This window comes from Zosterops lateralis (assembly GCF_965231275.1).
Source record: "Zosterops lateralis genome assembly, chromosome: 2".
In the NCBI taxonomy this organism is placed as follows: Eukaryota; Metazoa; Chordata; class Aves; order Passeriformes; family Zosteropidae; genus Zosterops; species Zosterops lateralis.
In genome coordinates this window covers 49,781,220-49,803,552 of record NC_139763.1, presented here as the reverse complement: position 1 = coordinate 49,803,552, position 22,333 = coordinate 49,781,220, and the positions used below count along the sequence as shown (strand labels likewise).

The window sequence follows — 22,333 nt, the reverse complement described above, 5'->3', positions numbered from 1 at the left end:
CATTTTGAGACATTGGCTAATTATGTGTTCTCATTAGATTGCCATCCCTGGAAGTATTTGAGGCCAGGTTGGATGGAGTTCTAAGCAACCTTGTCTAGTGAAAAGTGTCCTCGCCCATGGCACGGGAGTCAGAACTGGATGGTCTTTTATGTTGTAGTCGAGATGAACGCTGCACTCATAGTGCTTCAATAAAAATCTCAGAGGTCTTCAAGTATCAGCACCTTGTTATCTAGACGTCTTTCATACCTCTTCTATGTAGCAATCCTATGGGCAGCTCCCCACAGCTCTGGCTCTTTCTCGCCTTGCTTCTCTTTTCCTTCTGCCATCCCAGCTCGCTGCTTCCTGTCCCCAGCACAGCCACCCAACCCTGTCTGTCCCTTGTACAGTGGCTGACCTTACCTGTCCCTCCCTCCTCACAGCAGAACCAGCAGACTCCAGCTGACTCTCTACCAACTAACTCACTCTTTTATCACACCCAGCTGTGAGGGCAAGGCTGTCCCCACTCTTTGGTAATTAACACAGCTGCAATGTATCGGAGGCAGGATTGCCTTTAGCACCAGCTCTGTCTTCCTATGCTTTTAGGTCCAACCCAAACCATTCTATGAGTCTGTAAGATACGCAATTCCAGAGAGCCAAGGGAAATATTCAAAGGAATTATCTTAGGTTGGACTAAAGTTAAGATGGCCAAATTTAAAGGCATGACTCCTACATGAGTAATTCTTTTATGACTTTTCTGTATGTCTTTTATTTGCTTTGACTTTTTAGCTAGACGATCTAGAGAACTCTAAAATGTCCTGAAAAACACCTGTGTCCCTCTAAAGTTATTGGAGGCAAGGATACTGAGATATAATTCACATAAGCAGACCCATAATTCACTAGCATGCTTTCGCTACAATGACAATTGTTTCTTTATGGTAAAGTGAAGTTGCTTTACATTTTCTATATTGTTATTGATTGTACAAATTAATACAGTAATTTTTAATATTTTTTTAGCATTTCAGAAGAAGGAGCTTCCAAGTGACAAGCTCCTTCTGTCTCTCAATTCTGACAGATTTGGCATTCACTGTAATGCTGGTTTGCAGCTTTTCTGCATGTTGATACAAATGATTCACTGTTGCACAGCTTCTGTGAAGAGATCCAAGCCCCTTGTTCCTAACTAAAATTTTAATGCAGCGTTTACAGGGTCATACATATCCTTCCAGAAAAACAGAATAAATTGTCTTTTCCCAGTGTTTTTTCCCAGTTTATCTCCTATAAAACATTCTGATCAATAGCATCTTCCTCTGTATTTAACTCCAAAATCCTCTGGGCTAAGCATTACACTTGTTTTGGCACATTATAAATGAATTTTCACAGTTGACTGCAGTCCTCTTCTGTCCCCTAAGTCTCAGCTGTTATTGATGAAAGGTCTGAGCGACAGCTCCTGGCACTGATTAGTGAGCATAGCAACGTGGAAGGAAATGCACCCTGCTCCAGGATAAATGTCAATCTTCTCCCAAAAAGTTCCTTTATTCATCCTCAGTTATACTTGACAAAACCTAATACAGGGACAGTAAAGCAGCCATAACAGCAGATCAAAATTCAGCTGGGCCCATGATGTTAAACTTTACCCAGTAGGATGGCTGACTTGTTTAATATACTCTAGACACAACTCTTTTATTCCAGAGTTGGAAGGCCCACTTGGCAATTGGTTCTTTGTCTTCTCCTGTGCTGACAGGACCAACTCAAAAAATGTCCTTCTGGTTTTAGCCAGACTTTCTTAGTGTGGTCTTTTCATATTCCATCATGTCAGAAGAAGAAGCTGTTGATCAGAATGCTTTGTAGGTCAACAGGGAGAGATCATTGAAGAACAGACATCAGATGCAACTTGTTTGGTATCATATTTAAAAATATTTTATATATATATATCTTATACCTTATATTAGAAATAGGGAGTCATCTCAGTAGTTTTTATAATTCTGCTCAGGGCTTTTAATCAGAAAACAGATGCTGATCTATTAAAAATACTGCGCATGATTCTTTAAATAGAGCTGCCTCTGGATTGCTCATGATTATGTTGATGATGACAGAATGACTAAATTCAAAACCTCACTGAGTATCCCTGGATTTGACATCAAGTGCCCCAGTCATTAAAGGCATTGCAACAAGTCTGAAATATGCATGGTCCTTCAGTTTTCCAGTCCCTAAAATAACACAGTATTGTTGCTTGGGTATTATGTCAACTGTTGGTGTATCAGCAAAGATGGATTATAAAATTTTAGGCAACAAGGCAAGAATAACTTCAAGAATTAGGGAACATTTGGAACTAGATAGAGGCTCAGGACTTTTACAGATTATGTAAGTACTGAATGATGAGAGAGTTGCGGGCTCATGCTCTGCTTCCCGATCTTTGAGGTTCAAGAGCTTATCTGGGGTCTGTTTAAAATTTTGTTTTTCACTCCCACATGTCTAGGATCAGCTTCAATTTCACCTTAGCATTAAGGACAGTCTATTTGCGTTGATGCTGTCTTCATTGCCTTCTGAATTTTCAAATACAAATATTAGAAAGATTTTCAAAAGATCTATGAGATGGCTTGAATGTGTGAATCGAATTAATTTGCATTTTCCTTTTTGATGGTGATCTGACTTGTCAACAGTTACACCAGAATTTCAGAACTACTATCTGAAATAAGTGAGATTCACAAGCATGGATCACTGAAGGGCTGAAAAGTATTTCAGCAGAAGGGCTGAAAAGTATTAGATCCCTATCTCACGAAAACTGAGCTAGAAATCAAATGCACACTGAAAAGCAAAACAAAATGTAGACAATTCAATTTCTCTAACTTTTTGATACAGAGCATAAAAGGGAAAAAAAAAAATCACACTTTGTGATTATATATTACATTAATTTTTCTACTTTTAAAGATTGCTTACTGAAAGTGTCCATAGATCTTTCATACATTAAATCAAGGAAGGCACGAGATAGCTAACATTAATAGAATCAGGTAATGCAAACCAATCTTGTTCCAAAAAGAAGGAACATTTGCTGATATTGATATAGGATCAGAGATATTAAGCTTTTGAAATTTAGCTGCTTTCTGTAGGGCTTGTCACACAAGCCTGATAAAATTTCCCTTTCTGTTTGTGTGTGAGAGGCATAGCGATCCAAGATATGGCAGGATAGGAGTCCCTGGTTAAACTGAGCCATACATTTTGCATGCAGTCTGCCTTGACAGCTTTTTTTAAACCTACTTTGCTTATGTTCTTTGCTAGTCTTTTATTCTGTTGGACTGTCTTCATTAGTTGTCAGATTTCTAATCCTATTTTATACAAACAGCTAGAGGCAAAATAGCAGAGAGCAGCAGCAAACTTCATGGCTAACAGGTCTATAGCATGAGGCCCACAGCAGCCCAGCTGCACATGAGCTTTTCTATCCTTCAGGGCAAGGCTTTCTTTGGATTCAGAGTGCTATTTTGTGCATTTTTCTGCAAAGATGTTGTTAAAGGCAGGATAGAATTTTTTTTCCTTTTTTTTTTCTTTTTTTGGAGGTGGTCACTTTCAAACAGAAAAGTAAATGAATCAAGAGAATTGTCTTCCAAACTTTAACAAAAATAACAAGCATACCTAGGTCTTGATCCAAATCTTAATGTTTCTATTTTATAATAAATTAATTAGTTTTCTTCAGTACTTGAGATCCTTTTATACAATATACAATATAAAATCTTCTGTACTGCCATTCCAAATACTTTTATGTAGAATACAAAAATGCATATTAGTTATCCTGAGTTAGGTGCTCCTAAAAACTTCCAGGCATGTTCTGAATCTTTATTAAAATATTTCATCCTATTGAATTTTTGAGCCAACTATATATTCTCCTCCTTGTAGGCTGTCTGACCTACCTCATTCTTATCCATTTCAAAAATATTCACCCTAGGCAGAATGTTCACAGGGCTGTCTCAGAAAATACTAAACTTGGAGATGACATCCCTTGGAATGACCTATGAAAAATGTCAACATCTATTACAGGCCACCTACCATATTTGAAAGATATTTCCTCTACTTTGTCTAAACTGCTTTGTATAGAAGTGTCATGCTGTTGTTTTCCATCATCACCTATGTTTTAAAAAGTTCTTGACAAATGTAAGAAGTATGAATTAAATTCAGCCAGCCTTGGACACCAAAATAGTTTATTTTTTCAAGTGAAAATTATACTTGCAACTGGAAATCTTTCTCCACAGGAGCCTTTCACTGCATTCAAGGAGCATTTTTAATGGATGAATATAGGTTAGTCTTTTTCTAGTTTAATACTTGTCATCTCTTTTCCAAGTATTAAAAAAAGATGTAAGTTATATTGCTGATTTTAAACACAGTAACAACTCTCAAATGAAACCTAACCTGAAATTCTGTTTAGGTTCTGTAATGCAGATCTACTCTAATTTTTAATGTGAGGCTGGATTATGTTCTAATATCAGCACCGGTTGATAGTGCTGTGTGCTAATGCTAAAGTAAACGTAGCTTTGCTAAGAAAGAGAGATTTAAAAAGTCAGCAAAAGTATGCCCTGAGCACAATCAGATAAATTCTGAGTTATGCCCCATGTCCTACAGTTTGTCCTGCCTTACATGTTGTTCTTTTATAAATAACAGCTCTTTAACTTTAGTTGCTAATAACATGAACTATGCTTGAACCAGTAGCTTGCAGTTCTGTATCCTATGATCTCTGCTTTGCACTAAGCCAGCCACCTCAAGGCTAAGAACTTGCAGGATGTCAGTCCTGGTTACTTGCTGCAGTCATGTCAAGATGTTTCATGGGGCTGAAAGTTTGAGAAGTGCACCATAAATTTGTATCTTCCAAGTTTCAGTTTTACAAAACTTCTCTTCCATAGGAAGCATAATGTGTAGCTGAACAGATGAGTCTGCCTGTATTTTTGTGCTGCAATCTGCAGCAGAAACTGTTTCTGTTCACTGATTAGGACCCTTCAGGGTTGGTGTTCCGTGAATCAGGTTGTAGATGACAAGGAGTGCATATGTAGCCTTGCCTGGATAGCAAGTAAAATCTTCCTTGCAAGCCAGTCTGCACTGGGATATCCAAAGCACTGACAAGAACAAAACAATGTGAGAGGAAGTAACAAAATGCTGTCAGCTGCATAGTCATAATGATTAAAAGATTACAGAAGGGAACTAACTCATCTATCCTTCAAGTTGCAGCAAGGATTAATGTGGGCCAGTACATGCATTTCTGAAGGAATAACTCTTAAATTATTGGAAATTTCTTTCCCCCCATCATTTCCAAACAGGTAGTAGGCTGAGTTTGAACTATTTTAGATAACTGTCATTCTTTTTTTGAAAACTGTGCAAAGTGAACAGAGCAATTTAAGGCAAAGAAATCTGAAGTTATGTGGGAAGAGTGTTAAAATACATGTGAAAATTTAAAAAGAACATGTCTTAGAGCCAGAATCTTTCCTGCTCATCTCAAAGGAGTTTCTTCCTTCCATTTTGACAGAAAGCTACTATAAGAACAAATACATAGGTGATGCAACTTCCTGATGTTATAAATACATTTCTATAGCATTATTCATTCAATTTTGTAGTATTTGATACAATGATACTGAGATATTTAAAATTTTTTATGAAGATTAACACAGAAAGTTCTAGTATTTGGGCCTTGTTGTGGGAACATATTTTATCTGCATTGTATTGGAATTTTTTTATAGGGAGGCTTCTTCAGTTAAGGTATCTAATTCTGACAGATCAGTTAAGGTATCTAATTCTGACAGAAGAACTCACAAAATTATTAAGAAATACTAAACTGAAAATCATAAAAAAGTGAATAGAATATATTATATCTACACCATGGGTAAAAATTTCAAGCATAACTGCATTACTGAGCTAAATCTCATTGAGAAGCACATTGGGATTTGGTTCTGCAAATGCTTACATGCCTTTGACAATCAGACACAGGAGGGTACAGACACAATGGCCTGCAGGGCACAGCTTTGCTACTGTCACAGCTTTTCCATTGCTCCACGCTGGGAAAGGCAGCAGAAGTCAGCAGAAAGGCTACTGATAAGTGTGCTAAGTAAACTGCAACTAATCCTGTGACGGCAGGCAGAATGAACAGGAGCCCCAAATCTGCTTCCTAAGTTTTGGGCCAATATATACCACTGAGGCTGACATATATGTGCAGGTTGCATAGCACATAAAGATCATAATTGAGATTGCTGCAATTGCAAACCTTCAGTAGACTTTAGAGAAGACTTGAAATGAATATTTAAAATACCTTTAAGAACAGAAAGAAATGGAGGATGCAAGAGTCAAGAATAGTAATACATATTTTATTCAAACCAGACATTTGCACAGCTGGGTTTGGTTGATTTTTTAAAAAATAAAAGTTGCAAAAATATAAGTAACCACCTGACCTCTTATTTACACTTAATATAATTTTAGTGTTGCTACCTTCCCATAGTGAGGAAACAACTTACCATCCAGTTCACCAAAGAAAGGATATTTTTGGATAACTGCAAGTCTTCAGTTTCTGAAGGAATACTCTGAAAAGTGTTAAGTCTGTGATAATATAAAGAGAATTTCTTTATATTATCACAGACTTATATAGAAGCAAGAATTATATACAAGTGTATAATTTATTATACACTTGTATATAATTACATTTTATTACACTTCTCTAATATAAAGAGAATTTCTTTATATTATCACAGACTTATACAGAAGCAAGAATTATATACAAGTGTATAATTTATTAATGACTGCTATGGAATTCTAGCTAAATGGCAGTCATCTCTCCTTGCACTGAACTGTTTAATTCCTAAACAAATGGAGATCTTATAAGTAATCTTAGAAAAGGAAGCCCCAAATCTGACATATATGACCCAGAAGAAACTTGAAAAGGCTACCTTTATCTTCCATGGAGATGTTGTTTCATGGCAGAACAGGTCAGAATGAAAAGTCAGTAAAGAGACACATGGAACATTGTTGACTGTCAGGTTATATAACAGGTCCTATAGGAGGTCATCATCAAAGGCATGATTCTTTCCCCATTATTTTCTTTTGAGGAGTAAAGTTGTAATTTTTTTGTAGTGAACTGATGTTAATAGATGGTAGCTTTTTAGGAAAAGCTGCTGGAAAATTTTCAAGTAGGTGAGTTTGCATTTTGAAAATGCATTTTCATAGAAACAAAGTATTTTATGGAAATGTTAACACTAGTGCAATACTTTGGAGGGAAATAAAGGTACTCAGAGATACTCCATGTTTTGCCTTGATACTACTAAAAGTTTCATTCAAAAAGTAGGAAATACCTTAATTTACATTTCCCTTTTTAATAGTTACATTACATGAATATATGTTTAATATTAGTATATTGAAAAAGGGAAATTAATTAACCAACAAGATGTAATTCAAGGAAGATTTTTTTTTCCTTATATCACAGAGTAATGATAAATGACATTCTATCCCTGTGTAGAAGTGCAAGAGTCAGTGGATGCAACCAGATTTCAGCACCTCTCAGTTTAAATATGACATTTCTTGTGAGAAGTGAGAGTTCACTTGGGAAGGAGTATCTAGACCCGCTAGATAGCCTACCAAATAGACAAAAGGACTTTTTTTTTTTTAATTTAGACAGAAAGACTTAGTCCATAATCACTTTTTAGTTAAGATATGATTTACACACATATCAGTACTTGGTTGATTGTCCTACTTGGTAAAGATTTTTTGTTGTATCATACCATGTTACAGGTCAGACAGTCTTTGAAGTTGTCCACAATGCATGTTCAGCAGGAACTATCATTTTTGACAAAAGTACTAGGTATAACTTTTTGTTTCCAAAACATAATTTGGTCTTTTTATTCCAGGAAGAGTATGCGGTTACTGTGCATATGGTGGACATATTGCTGTAGTTATGAATACCTTTGAATTACTAAAATGATGGTCATCAGTTAATTTTTTTTCTTTCATAAAGAATGTGTCAATTTTAACATTTTTTCAAATTAGTATTTAATTTGACTAATTGACAACTGGCTATACTAATTGTGATTTGATCTGAGTTTTGTTCTGTCTCTAAAGGAACCAAACCCTCGATAACCTCAGCGAAGCGAATCCAAGTTCTTTCACAAGTGAGAAAAGGTAAGTGCTCAAAGTTCCTCAGGCCCTACTTTTCTAAGGCAGTGAGTAGTTTGCAACTATGAGAATGTCAGGAAAGGTAATGTTGCTGATCTGTAAAATGTGTATAGATTAATAAGTAGCATTCCTTGTATAGAAAGATTAATATAAAAATACAGATTAATTCACTGGCACGTGCACTGTCAGCTGAACAAGTACTACCCATGCCAAGCTTCCACACACACCTTATATTCTTCCACAATTAAACTATCACTGAAATTTTTTGATATGGTTACAGAAGGGGCAGTAAACAAAATTTTGTAGAACTCATGGATGATAAGTGTTGCCCAGCAAGGTGTAACAAAGCATTTCAATCAGCAAGGGAAGTGATCCATAGAGAACAGCTTGAACTTTCTGTTTTGAACAGCATGTCAGTACAATGAGTTTCAAGCCAATACTCTGAATGTCTGCAAGCAGCCCTTCAGCATAGAGAAAGGGAGCAACTGGTGGGCTACTGTGCTAGGTGAGAGCTCTGTAATATTTGTCACACTGAGCACTGACACTCTACAGATAAATTTCAAGAATCATGTTCTAAACAGTAACAGCAGATAAACGTTGCCAATCTGTGATAAGGTATTTTACAGTAGACAATCTTATATACCCAAACTCTAAATTTGGTATATATATATATTTTTAATGTTAATTCAGAGAGAATTTATTAGGATAGAGTCTAAGGCTTTGAGACACTACTGAATTTTAGGAGTATCCAAAGTTTTAAGCCTATCATGAATTGAAGAGACTAAATTAAGAGTTTCAAATAGCTGACTTGGCCTTTTGTTTTGCTCTCTACTTCTACCCAAAGAGAACCATGGGGCTTCTCTTACAGTACTTTTCATAAGTCATTCCATTCTCTAATTCATTGAACCCTTTTAAAATAGTAATGAAAATAGAAGAAAACCTAGCCTCTAGTTTAATTGTACCTATGAAATCAAAGAAAATATTTCCTTATGTATAAAATATCGGAGTGTTTAGATACTAGCATTTTCAATACAAATACAGACATGATCAGTGCTTTAATTGTTAAATTAACACACAGAGGTAATTTCTTGTCATTCCAGAAGCAAAATTTTGGACCTTTGGCCATATATTTAGATGTTATCTTCAGAAGCTGAACTTTCTTAGTTTAAACAAAAATTCATTTTTGCAAATAAATGATGCTTAAGCTGGTGGAATACATGGCTTAAGCTGCTTGGAATCTCTAAATTAATTATAAATTCTTTGAAAGTTCATGTTTCTTCTTCACTGTCTTCACTGGCAAAGAACAATCTTAAACTATGCCATTAATAGAATTTTAAAAAGCATCTTTATTTTCTTGGATGTACTAGATAATAATTTTTATAAATAAATAAATAGCAAATAACCTTAGCTTGCTAGGGAAAAAATACAAACATATTTTCTTCAAAAACATGAGTTTTTGAAAATTTTGAACATAAAATTAACTAAAAATTTACTTTTTTTCTTTTAAATGTGTGCATAAATATATTTATTTCTTTTATGACACTTTATCCCTTCCTAGATAGGGGGAATATCTTAACAGTTCCATTTGTTTTTTTTTTTTTTTTTCCAGAGGAAAAGACCTTTCAGATTTGACTGAAAAAAATACTGCTGATCAGAAAAATAAGAGGCAAGTCTGTCATAATCTGCCCCTTATATACTTATAAAATATTTATGGTTGATTGGATATTGGTATTAATAGGTTCTGTTCAGTAAAAGTAATTAGATTTTTATTTGTTTTCAAATGAGGACAACAGTAACCTTTTTTCAAACTTTAACAAATTGTCAATGGGTAGTATTTTTTATTATAGAGCATTTAATAGACAATATTAATGTAAAGTTTTATTTTATATACCTGGCATGTTAATACATAAAACTTATTATATTAAATCAGCTTTTTGACAGCCAGTGATTGATAAGTTACTGGTATAAATATGACCACATAGACCCAGAGATTGTACACAACTCTAGATAACAGCAGTTAGAAGAGAGATTCGGGCTGGATATGGTAAGAAAGCAAGGGACACACTTTGGCAGCCATTTCCATAGCTTATGGTACTGATGCCTGAACTGAATGAAAGTCTGTTATCAAGTGAAAATGAGAGAGCCACAGTCAGTTTGGAAGATGTAGGCAGGACCTTCACCTGCAGTATGGCACCACAATGTGACCCAGTGGCCATAAGCTGAAACATGAGTCATCCTGACTGGATTTATGGATGGCCATCCAGCAGTGCAGCAGCTGGCTTAGAGAGGTTGTGCTGTCTCTCTCCTTGAAGGTTTTCAAGACCCAACTAGACAAATACTTGAGCAGCCTCAGTGCTGTCTCTGCTTTGAGCAGAAGGTTGGACCAGAAAGGTCCTGAAGTCCTTGAATTCCAGCCTGAATTATCCTACAATACTATAATAGACTTGACATTTTTGAGTCATTTGTAATTCTTTTGAAATGTCACATTGGAAAAAAACTGAAAAATATCAAAGCCTGAACAGATAACTTACTCGTTGTAGTCAGAAATCTTACCTGGGAAATGCATAGGTTTTTTTTCTTCTTCAACATAAATAATTTAGTCCATTTAATATGTTTAGATGAAATAAAATACTTCTATTAATTCTGAGGTCTTTCTCACTTTCAGAGATGAGGACCTTGGGGATCACACTGAAGTAAAGTCTGCTGATGACCAAAGTAAAAAGTGGTGAGAATCAATTCATAGTTCTCTCTAAAGTTTAATGATCAAATATCAAGACTTGTAGCTGTTTAGTAGAAACAGAAAATACAAATTCCTAATACAAGCAAACAGAATTTGCCCAGTGTGAGTAACAAATCTGTATTATTTCTAAAATGTGCCTGATTAACCAAATATAACAATAAAGCTGCGTGTATTTTGATAAGCAATGATTCAAACCTGTAATCTCTCATAGGGAATGAAAATGACTAGAGACGAGATCCTCCTAAGTATTTTTGTGCTTATCTAAGTGTTCTGTGAATTCAGCTGCTGGCATCTCAAATATAAGAAAATTTATTGCTAGTATAAAAGCTTTACTGCTACTAGATTTCATTATTTACAAAAGCTAGGATCCGTTTTTGTTGGTAGTATGTTTTTAGGTACCATTCTGATGGCATCTTTTTTGAGTCTTCCATTTAGTTGTATATCCATATGAAGAGGAAGAATGTAGTTATCTGTACATACAGGCAGCTTTGCTATTTTTTATTAGAAAATATTTTTTCCCAACAGTTCCAATTGACAATCTCACCAGGAAAGCATATATTGAGCATCTCCAGTGAATGAGCTTCTCTTTCAGTTCTGACAGGGGCCTGCCCCATCAGGAATCAGGCACAAAGGAGGTGCTGCTTCTTGCAGCACCACTCTGCATATAAAGCACAACAAGCACTGAGCGAGCAGAGCCTCAGTCCTTGGCAAGCTCACTGAAATTATCAAGCTGCAGCCCACATACCCAGGGTTAAGGTAGATAACGATCACTTCTTCCAGAATATAACCTTTGGCAGAACCAAACAAGAGCAGCCTTTGTCTGAGCTGCTTTGTAAAATCATCAAAAACATTATTAGCACTTATTCCTGAAATCCCATAATTTGTATGACAATATCTATTTTTATGTTTGTTTGCCTGTCACATTTTGTGGTGAGGAAAACTGCAGAAGGAGGTTTCTCTTGCTCGTATCAAAGTCCTGCTTTTTGAAATGAGTCTACGTATCTGTTTAGTTGGCACTTTCTAATAAAAACATAACTGTAATATATCCAAAAAAAGAAAATTTGGAACTATAATATTGTAAGCCTAAGAATACAACATTATGGAATACTGCCAAGAAAATGTGGAATGCTATCAACAATTGAGACATCATTGCACAGCTGAAAAGCCCAGTGGGCACTCTGAGGAAACTAGAGTTCAGTTAAAGTTAGATGACATTTCCAATATGAATATATATGACTATATCAGCATAAAATGGAGGACTAAAAATTATAGGTCAGTGACTGCATTTTTTTAAACCAGTAACAATTTAACCAAAATATGGTACATTTCTTTTACCTACTTTTTTTAGTCCAAGCTTCTGCATCCATGACTGCAAGTGTAAATTAAAACTGTGTAGCTGAAAAAGATTTCTAGAAAGTGTTTGTTTTCTTGTTGTGTGGTTTCTTTTGTATTTTAGGATAATTGAGAAAACACATGAAAATCCTCCAAGGGCTCCAAATAATCTCCCAGAAACAAACTACTCCAGTGACAATGAAAGAAAGACCAGGTACTGTGGAAAATTAGTTTGGTACTGTAATGTCTAAATTACCATTTCTTGAAAAAAAATCATATAAAGCTTTTTTATGCAAGAAAGTTCAGGAATGCTTAGAAAGCTCTCATTGGTCTCTGGAATCATGCCAGCCCCTTTCCAAATCTGCTTCCAGGATCCCAGTCACAGAAGGTCACATATCCTACTCTAGTGCACCAAGTGAAGAGCACAAGACATACTCTGTTGTAGCTCTAGAGACGTAGCTGAAACATAGAATTTAGGAGGGCAGCTAAGCCAGAATTCTTATCTAATCAATAGAGGAAAGGCATTTCCTGAATGCTCTTATTTCTTATGAACTTGTTTCTTTCTGAGACTATAAGGAAAACATAACTCTCTTCACTTAAAGTGCCTTTTTAACTTCCTAAACCTATATGGGATGAATCTAAACCCATGCATCATCAACCCAGTCACCGACACTGTGGCATGGGGTTCCGACTTTTTGACCAAGAACAACCTATTTTAAAAACCACTTCTCTTGCAATACTCACACTCTAGCTGGATTCTGCCTCTAGAAACCCAAATATTGCAAATCTGAGTGAAAAATGTGATGTAGGGATATTTAATAGAACTAGCTGTACATGAGGTCTATTGGTAACAGGAAATAAGTAAAATAAAAGGAAATGTTATCTTGTTCTTCATGGTCAAAATTATTTTCACAAAATATGACAAGAGAAAGTATAATATATAGTTCTTGAATTAAAGACCTTTTTGGATTAAGAAAACCTCTCTTCACTATCAATCTACCCATCTATACATATTAATTATTTATGTAGGAAGGATTGTTTAAAGACATAACCTATATGTTGTATTGCTGTATAATGGTTGTGAAGTGCCTGAGTCAGGGAGAGGAGAAAGTGCCTCTCGGCAGGGAGAGGAGAAATCTACTGAGCTTTACTACCAGGGAAAGTAAAGGTCACAGACTGATACTTTATGGGAATTATGGTCAACGTACCCACCCTTAACCTTATGCACACCCCATCCTTACTGTGGATGTGAACAGGCACAGGACCTTTAATCCCTTGTACTCTTACATCTGCTGTTGGAGTACAGTTGAAATGGGTGTATTCTGAAAATTCTGCTTGACCTTGAAGGGCAAACCCATAAACTGTCTGAAAATAAAAGCAAAGCCAAACAGCATACAATTTAAGATTAATAATGAATATTCAACAGAAAAATTAATTGGCATTTTTCAGAATTTTGTGCACATACAGGCTCTGAGTTGTAATATTCTGACTATCTTTGAAAGTTAAAATAGAGAACAGTAATGGAAGGACGGGTAAATAATCTGCTGCAATATGCAATGTTACCTTACACTTGATAGACTTTATACCCTCTACCTGAATTCCATTTTAATTAATGAAAACTTATTAAATGAATGGTCTTTGTAGGTTATTCCTTCAGGTTTTATGCACTAGGTTCTACAGAGTATTTATTGTTGAGTAGTTTGCGGCATGAACAAGTCACAGCAAGTAAAGGAGTGACTGATAGGAACTGAAAGAAGGGACGTGACCAGGTGCACAATTCTCAGGCTACACTGGGACTCAGATTTCACTTGGTGTCTTATCAAGCTGTCAGACTATGTATTTATTTAAATGTTCTGGGTTTCCTTACACTTACAGTTGACAAGGTTAGAAACTGACGCTTTGGAAATATTTTTGCTGTAGCTTCTGTGTTTTTTGTTTTATACACTCCAGTTGTGGTTTTCTACCTAAGCTGCAGTTGTATATATATATATATTTTTGTGTGTATTTCAACCATAATACTCCATTCAGTTGGTAAAATCCAAGGGATGCTGTCCTCTACACTAAGACACTTGAGGAAAGTATTCTTCTCTATATAACTTCCTATAAGATAATGTTACTTTCAGGCATGCAGCATGTAAATACCCATATTATGTTGAGTGTGCAATGCACAGTACCCACTTTGCCCAAGATTCCACAGTTAAATACAATGAGTTAAATGGAAGATTTGGGAATAAAGCTTAGCAACAAAAATAAGAAACACAGGCTTATACTTTACAGGAACAGAGAAATTATATTCCTTTGCCACTTTCACTGTAACAAGAAACTTTAAGCAATTGCACTACCAATGCACTACTGTAATGTGTTGTGCACATTCTTGGTCAAAAGAATTTCTCAGCCAGATAAACTAATTCAAAAGGTGATTACTTAGCTTTAGTTTGCCTTACTACTTACTAGGCTTATTTCATCTCACCTGAAATGTAATTGGAGCACTGGGTGTTCATTTGAGGAGATATTTCCTCTGTAGTGAGCAAACCCAGGTTTGTTACATTCTGATTAAATAACAAGCCCATTGTTAAGTTCTATGAAGTATAAATAAAACATTTACCATTTCAGCTTATCAGTAACTGTGCATTTTAAGTACATTTCTGGTGTTGCACAGAAATCAAATAAGACTTAACAAAAATATAGGTATGTAGAAAAGAGTATCTGAGCTTCATAACACCTTACACACACAGGTTATCAATCTGTTATATTTCCTGGGAAAAATCCAACGTTTGGTAAATACATGATTATAAACAATTGCTCCTAATGTTGCAGAACATTATTCAAGAGTGATATGAAATATGAAATTACTATATATCTTAAGAATTTCTGGAGATTAGGATTAATAAATCAATTCAGAAATCTTCAAAACACATATGGCAAGATTACTTCTCAACTGTCACATACATGTTCATCCCCTCCGTGGAAACAAAACTGACATTTAAGTAACTTGGAAAATGAAACTGTTGAAAATGGAAGATTTCACTTCCCTGATAATTAAATTCAGTATATTCCCTTCTACTCTGATATAAGGAACAATACAGTTCCTGTAGTGAACACAAAGCATACACTGAAAAGCCTGTATTATAAAGACCCTCACTCTAATTCTACAGACATGTTGTAATTTTGTTTGGCTGTTTGACAGCTTACTGAGGACAAGTGAAAGAAGCAGAGGGAAAGGAAAAAATGTAGTCTGTCACCATTTTCTGATATGTATCATTTAGGCTGAATATCAGCACAGGAAGCCCAATACCATTATGTAAATTTTACTCAATGAGCTTGTGGATTTAATTTTGAAATGCTGAAGAATATTTCAAAAATAGAACACAGTCTAAGGACACTATATTACAAATATTACTATGTTACTAATTTACACTTTTTATTTGATATATTATTCTTGATGATTGGGAAAAAAACAGAAAAAGAACTCATCACTAAGTATGATTTTTTTACAAGCATGTTGTCTTAGTTTATTTTGCGTATTATCATCAATGTAGTGAAACTTTAAAAAAATGTAGCACTGTTTAGTTATAGCTATGTACTCTCTGCTTCACAGCAAATCATCACTTGCTGCCTATGAAGAAAATATAACTGGAAATACTATCAAAACTGTTTATTCTACTTCTGATCGGTAAGTACACATTAGTAACATTGTAGAGTACCAAAGGGGACAGACATTTACATAAGCATTCAAGTCTTCAGACAAAAGAGAGCAGTGGAAGTCACTATCATGAGACAGCTTTTCATACAAAGCTCTCATTCAGTGAGATCTTGCCATCAAATCATTACCACAGTTCAGCAGCCTAAAATTATGTTAGTCTTGTCACAGCTGACATTTTAAAATATCTATAGAAACAAGAGCCAATGCCTTAGGTGATAGAATTGGCTTTGGTAATCTGTAGGTTTCTATCTCAGGCAGTCGCTTACTCTGCAAAATTTCCTTCCTTTGTGAGAATGATAACGACCAAATTTATGTACAAGTGTGGTGGAAGAGGTTCACATGTAGTGCTGTTGAAAATGATCTTTTCACATCAGTAAGACATTCCAAAATATAAGCAGGATATTTGCTCAATCTGTAATAACTTACCTCACGGGGAAAAAGAAGTTAAATGTGGCCAGTATTTTCATTTTGATTTGGACAGCCCTACTACCTGGAAATACCTAATAAAAAAAATGTGTATCCTTTCCAACTTCAGGATGAGGACCTCTGGGGATGACTAAATAATAGTACAGCAGTTTCTCACTGACAGGAAAGAGCAAGAGCCATTGATTTTGTAATGCTAAAACAACACCAACAGTTGTATCCAGAAAAAGTACAGTGATGTCACACAGGAATGCAACAAGAGCTAAGAAAATTTTTAAAATCTTATTGCCACAAATACCTTGTAGGTTGTTCTATACATGTATTTTCTACAATTGCTATGAAGGTATGAGTTCTGTCTGCAGTGCAGAAAGTTAAAAAAGTTTTCAGGCACTTCTGTATCACAGAGAATTGTATGAACCAGATCAATCAAATTATGGCAGTTTGAATTCAACTAGCAGTTTACTTTTGCGATGAAAACATTAAAATCATTGCCCTCCACTTTATCCCTATTTAGTGTAGATGCTCCCAGTTATTCAGCCGCTTAATTCAGTTCACCAGAGAAGACCATTCTTTCCACCATGGTATTTTTGCTACTTGACAATTTGCCCGTCACTGAAGCATGTGTATGACACCTGTCAACTGGAATGGAGAGAGTACACAAATGACATTTTTCCATTAATGGCCATTGTACAGTATACAAATGTCTTTCCCATGCAGTGTGCTAACCTTATCAATTTTCTGCTTGAGATTTCAATGGCAGCTCTTTTTCTGACAGCTGATGTTATATTATATACACAGGAGTATAATTGGAAAAGATATATGTACATACTGCAGGAAGCCCTTGGGCATAGATGCCAAAATGATCTTAGATGCCTTGCAAATTTACTGTCATTCGACTTGCTTCAAGGTAAGAAGATTTCACCTGCTATCAAGAAATAGAATTTGATTGTAATACCTGCATTATAGTACGCATATAGTAAGAGATTATTTAGGCCTTAGGCCTTCTCCACCTGTGAGAATAAGAAGTCTTGAGACTGGAGGAGAATATTAATGTAGGAAACACTAATCTCTCTGTTTCTCTCTCTTCCTTACACAATCCCCTCCTTTTTCTTTCGATCTCCCTCTCTCCTTCCCCCTCTACTCTCCTCCTTGCCTCTCCTCCCTTACAACCATAAGCAGGATAAAGGATGCAGCTGAATGTATTCTTAGAGTCCTACACATTTATAAGCCTTCATTTCAAGTCTGATACAGTGAATTATATCAACTTACACTTTCTTCATGTTGTAAAATTTTATTCAGATTTTTATGAAGTTTTGTAGATATTCTTGACTGACATCTAAAATAGTCTTAATTATTAAAAAGTAGGTAATTTTTTAGACTGGGCTTTTCATTAGGAGTATTAACATGTTAGCAGTGGCTGAATTATCTGTTAAATATTTACACCTATTTTTAAAACTATTTTTTGTTACCTACTATTATCTGGAGACCTGTCTGGCCAGGAATATTCAGCTTAATTTTTGTATAACTACAAACTTATGAAAGCATTGGCAAAAAAAATTAAACAATTGATGTAGGTCTGTAGTTCATGCTTGTAGTTATGTATTTAGCTAAGTAGTGCAATTTCTCATAATTAATACTCATTTAGCTCCTTACAAATATCCTCCATCCATCAGAGATTTGCACATAGCTGACAGCAGTACACCATCTTCATTTCCTTGTAAAGGTATATACCAAAAGTACAGTAATTAAATAACCCAAATTTTATTTTTTTTTCTCTGTGTAAAAAATTCTAGCCATTATTGGTAATCAGAGCTTTAAAGCCATGGCCACCCTTTTGTGATTTAAACAAAGAAATATAAAATCAATGAAGACAGCAGATTGTTTTAATAGCACTTTAATACTAATGCTGATTTTCACTAAGTGGTGGGTAAAATATCCAAAGAATTCAGAATTTACTGTTCTTTCATTAGATTAATAAATAAAAACAAAATTACCTGAGTATCAAGATCCTAGTTTCTGTTTCAAATTACCATGCTCCTTGATCCACTTCAGACTTTTCTTGTGATCTTGTAAGTCAGCCTCTGTGTGTATCTGTGCATTGTTGTATGTGAAACATGTGCAATGCTTCTCTATCTCAAAAAATTAGCTTTTTTGAGACATTTGTGAAATCGGTGTCCAGATTCTGCAAGAAAGGGAGACATAGTTAACTGTTAAGATTAAGTGTCATAAGATATTTTGAAATAAGAGGTCTAGATTCTTTAAGATCTACTCTGAGTTGGATGGTTATGTGTGAATCATTCTTCCTTTATTCACTGAAGAAAGAAAAGGATCTCAAAATGGTGATTCATCTTATTTTAGGATGAACCCCTAAGCTAAGACAGAGAAAGTAAAAGTACCTTTTGGAAATGTCCGGGGAAGGGCAGGGTTGTTGAGTATAATGAGTACTTATGCAATCAGTTGACACACTGCTATCATCTGATTTTTAGATGTCTAAAAGTGACATAGTCAGACATCTAACTTTTGTCTAAAACTACTCTTTCAGAGTTCATTTTTTATATTGCAGTACTAATAACTCCTATTCTTGTCTGGGGTTGCTTGTTTCCTAAAGGAAAGCATGCTGGGTAAGCGTATTAGAGAAATGCCTCATTTTAATTTTTCTTCATTCTTTGTGTGTTGAAGTGTGAAGTATGTAAGAGACCTCTGGAAGATCTAAAAGCAGGAGACAGCATTTGGATTTACAAACAAACTGTGCACTGTGAGCCTTGTTATTCCAAAGTTAAAGGTAAGGCACAAGATGTATAATACTGAAAAGCCATTTAGTGAACTTCATTCAAAAGACCTCAATATGTGACAACACAGCTGTTACTTTTGCTCAATTTGTGTGTACTTAAACCTTTTCCAGGCATCTACTTCAGTAAGTCTGGATGCTTAGGATGATATCCAACCCAGATTCTAGACACAATTATGCTGTATCTGTGAAGGAGATCTTGGTGGCAATGCAAGTTCATCTCTTCAGATCTCTCTGTAGAGTTGTACCTGTCAGATCTCTCTGTAGAGTTGTACCTGTCCAGTCAATAGAGACACCTAGAGGGAGGCAATGGCACCTTGGCCTGAAAGTGAGAATAAATTCCAAGGCCACCTGAGGATCAGATTGTTCAACTGAAACAAATAAGGCAGGGTGCCAGAGGTATTTTCACTTAGCGGAGTAATTGTGACCAGTAGAGAGAAGATACAAAATCTATGAATTCATAATGAAAATATTACAGTGATTATGATTCTTACCTTTGCGAGGAGCAAACTGACTAAAAAATGTGCAAGGCAGGGACAAATTAACATTTTGTTTTATACATTTTTCTAGAAGTTGCTAAATTTTAAGTCTTCTCTCTTCATAGCAATTATTAGTTCACAATACTATAAATCAGTACCTCTGTACCAAATTAAGAGAGAGATGTAGATTGAATACTCTGATAAGCTGGTTTTCAGCTATGGAATTCTGAGATAAGATGATGCTAACTAAAATTGTATTTAAAATGGTTGTCTTAAAACACTTTTGTTATTAACTCATTGTAAAATCTGATGGGAATGGAGAATTTTGCAAATAATCAGATTAGAAAAATTAATAGAATATAGTAACAGTTACAAAACTGTAGAAACACATACCAAGGGTCTTTATTTTAAGCACAATAAAGTGGCATGTCCTATTTCATCAAGATAGATAGTTAGAATTCAGTAGACATTCTAAAAAAGAAAAAAAAAATCTGAAGTTTCCTTGTAGGACATTTAGAACATACTGCTTTGCTTGGCATCTCTGACCAATCTTTTCTTTCTTGCAGAAAAATGGATCTACTAATTTTGACATACAGAACATAAGATGAAGAAGTTACTATTAGTTAATTGTACTGGCCTGTTAATTCAAAACACTGGGGGAAATTATTAATTTTTACTGCTGGGAATTCTCTGAATGAAGTCCTACTGCATCGTTATCAAAGGAATTAATTTAATGAGAATTTAGATGCATTTTCATACACACATTGCAGGAAGCAAAACAAGATATTGGTCAGCATATTTATCAGATCTGTGAAACTACTAAATTGTATATAAAATCAAGGATAATTTACTGAAATTTTCTGAATGTCAGGACATTCCTACACATTTGTTTTGAAAGGGCTGTATTCTCTTTTCCTCCGATATAAAGATCTGTTTGCTTAATATAGCATGAATGGGATTCAGCTCATCAAGATTAGCCATCGAGAAGTCAGCTATTCAGTTTAAACTACTGTTTTCATGCAGAGAGAAGTGGGTTCATACTACACCTTCAAGGGGAGACATCAACCTCCAGAGAAAAGTTCTTCCAAGTAACTTAAATGATAAATTTGAGATGGAACATCTCATCTTTGGAAAATGTATCTCTACAACTGCAGAAGGATTCTAGACAAAAATTACTAGAGCGTTTTAAGTAAAACTACCCCACTTTGTGTCTGTAATTCTGGTAACGGTATAATCACCATTTTTTAAAGAAGTGCACACAAAATAGTTGCAATGAAATAATGAAATACATACTTTGCATGACATTATGTTGTTGCATTTATATTTTCTACTTTATTAAACTGACGATCTAAACAAGAAGCAGACATTTTTAGGAAGCAGTTCAGTTGGTCAGATTGCAAACATCTATTTTACTATGACATTAACCAATGTACATCTTACTTCCATGGTTTGCAAAGGAACCTGGAATGAACAGCACAGATTTCCAGACATATACACTAGGTCAGAGACACTCCTTCCTTTGAGACTACAGTGAAAGCTTTTTTTTTTTCCTTTTGGAGAGTGTCTGCATATAAAAGTATAGAAACTGAAAGAAGAATTTGCGCTGTGTTACAATACGTTGTCTAAAATAATCAATAGTTCAGTAGCTTACTGGACAGACAAAGATATTGACTACTAGTCTTTGTCACGAGATGCTTTAGATGATGGTTATTCAGAACTGATTTTTCTGCCTTACATCTCAGTTTAAAAGGACTTCCTGGATATGACCATGACAGAATTAGTGTTTGGAAACTGCTGGATCTAGGAAAGAGGTTAAAAGCATGCAAAATATTAAAGCCATATGTTAATAATAGACTGATGAGTGGCTGTCCCAGTCAAACTCTCTCTCCTTGACTGTACATTTCATAGGGGAGGCAGGCAGGAGGTATGGATATCAGTGCAATTAAAACCACAGGGCCTGCAGCTGAGTAAGGATGTTATCTGGCTTAAAGAATGTTCAGACTGATTATGCAATGGAGACATGAGACAGTAGATAATTTGTTTTGCTAATTTTATGAATTCTTTTCAATTAATGTCAGTAACTCTAATAAATCTTTAATTATTGATATTTTTTCTGGTGTGTGTCTTTTGCTGATGACATATCCTAGTTAAACTATAATTGTAAAAACTCTATACTTTATCAGGAAACAATGATTTACACAATGGGGTAAAATTTCAATGTCACAAATTTGATTCTGTTGAGAGACCAACACTTATTGCTAAAGCCCAATTACAATGGAAGATGTTAGACATTAATTTGAGCCAGCACATTAGAATCTAGGACTTCCTAGTGTTTGAGGGGATGAGAGATTTTAGTTCACTCCCCCAGAGACCAGAAGCTCTGGATGAAAGTATCTGCTACTTAAATGCTCACTGACAGAGAAGTAGCAATAAGAAACAATAAATAATAATTCTGTGCTCATTAAGTCATCCTCACTGAACAGCCCTGGTAATTTTGCCATGTGTTTTTTTGTTATTTTTCATTATATGTTGTAATTTGGCTAAGAAGAAACACCAGGTTTGTGATCTACCATATAAAATCTGGCAGAGCAGTACTCATTAAGAAAAAATCATATTAACATCTCAATACCAATGTATCAAAACTTAAATGTTTTTTGTCCTTTTTGCATATAATTAGCCTGTGGTGTTCCATTTCCCTTTGACTAGTCCTTCCATAAAACAATCCAAATGAAGAGTTTGCTGGCAGCTGTTTTAATGAACGT

At 35.1% G+C, this 22,333-nt stretch overlaps 1 protein-coding gene across 3 annotated transcripts in view; it reads left to right on the top strand.

The window, feature by feature from the left end:
- The window catches only part of SCEL (sciellin), a 68,697-nt gene extending 47,058 nt beyond the window's left edge, over nucleotides 1–21,639 (top strand). For all 3 annotated transcript variants that reach the window (XM_083882452.1, XM_083882453.1, XM_083882451.1), the window contains 8 exons: nucleotides 8,053–8,112; nucleotides 9,716–9,772; nucleotides 10,772–10,831; nucleotides 12,303–12,392; nucleotides 15,777–15,851; nucleotides 17,103–17,211; nucleotides 18,984–19,086; nucleotides 20,138–21,639. In XM_083882452.1, coding sequence (XP_083738578.1) covers nucleotides 8,053–8,112; nucleotides 9,716–9,772; nucleotides 10,772–10,831; nucleotides 12,303–12,392; nucleotides 15,777–15,851; nucleotides 17,103–17,211; nucleotides 18,984–19,086; nucleotides 20,138–20,154 — 571 coding nt within the window. In that variant the 3' untranslated portion in view covers nucleotides 20,155–21,639. The remainder of the gene's footprint in view (nucleotides 1–8,052; nucleotides 8,113–9,715; nucleotides 9,773–10,771; nucleotides 10,832–12,302; nucleotides 12,393–15,776; nucleotides 15,852–17,102; nucleotides 17,212–18,983; nucleotides 19,087–20,137) is intronic.
- Nucleotides 21,640–22,333: the final 694 nt, after the last annotated feature.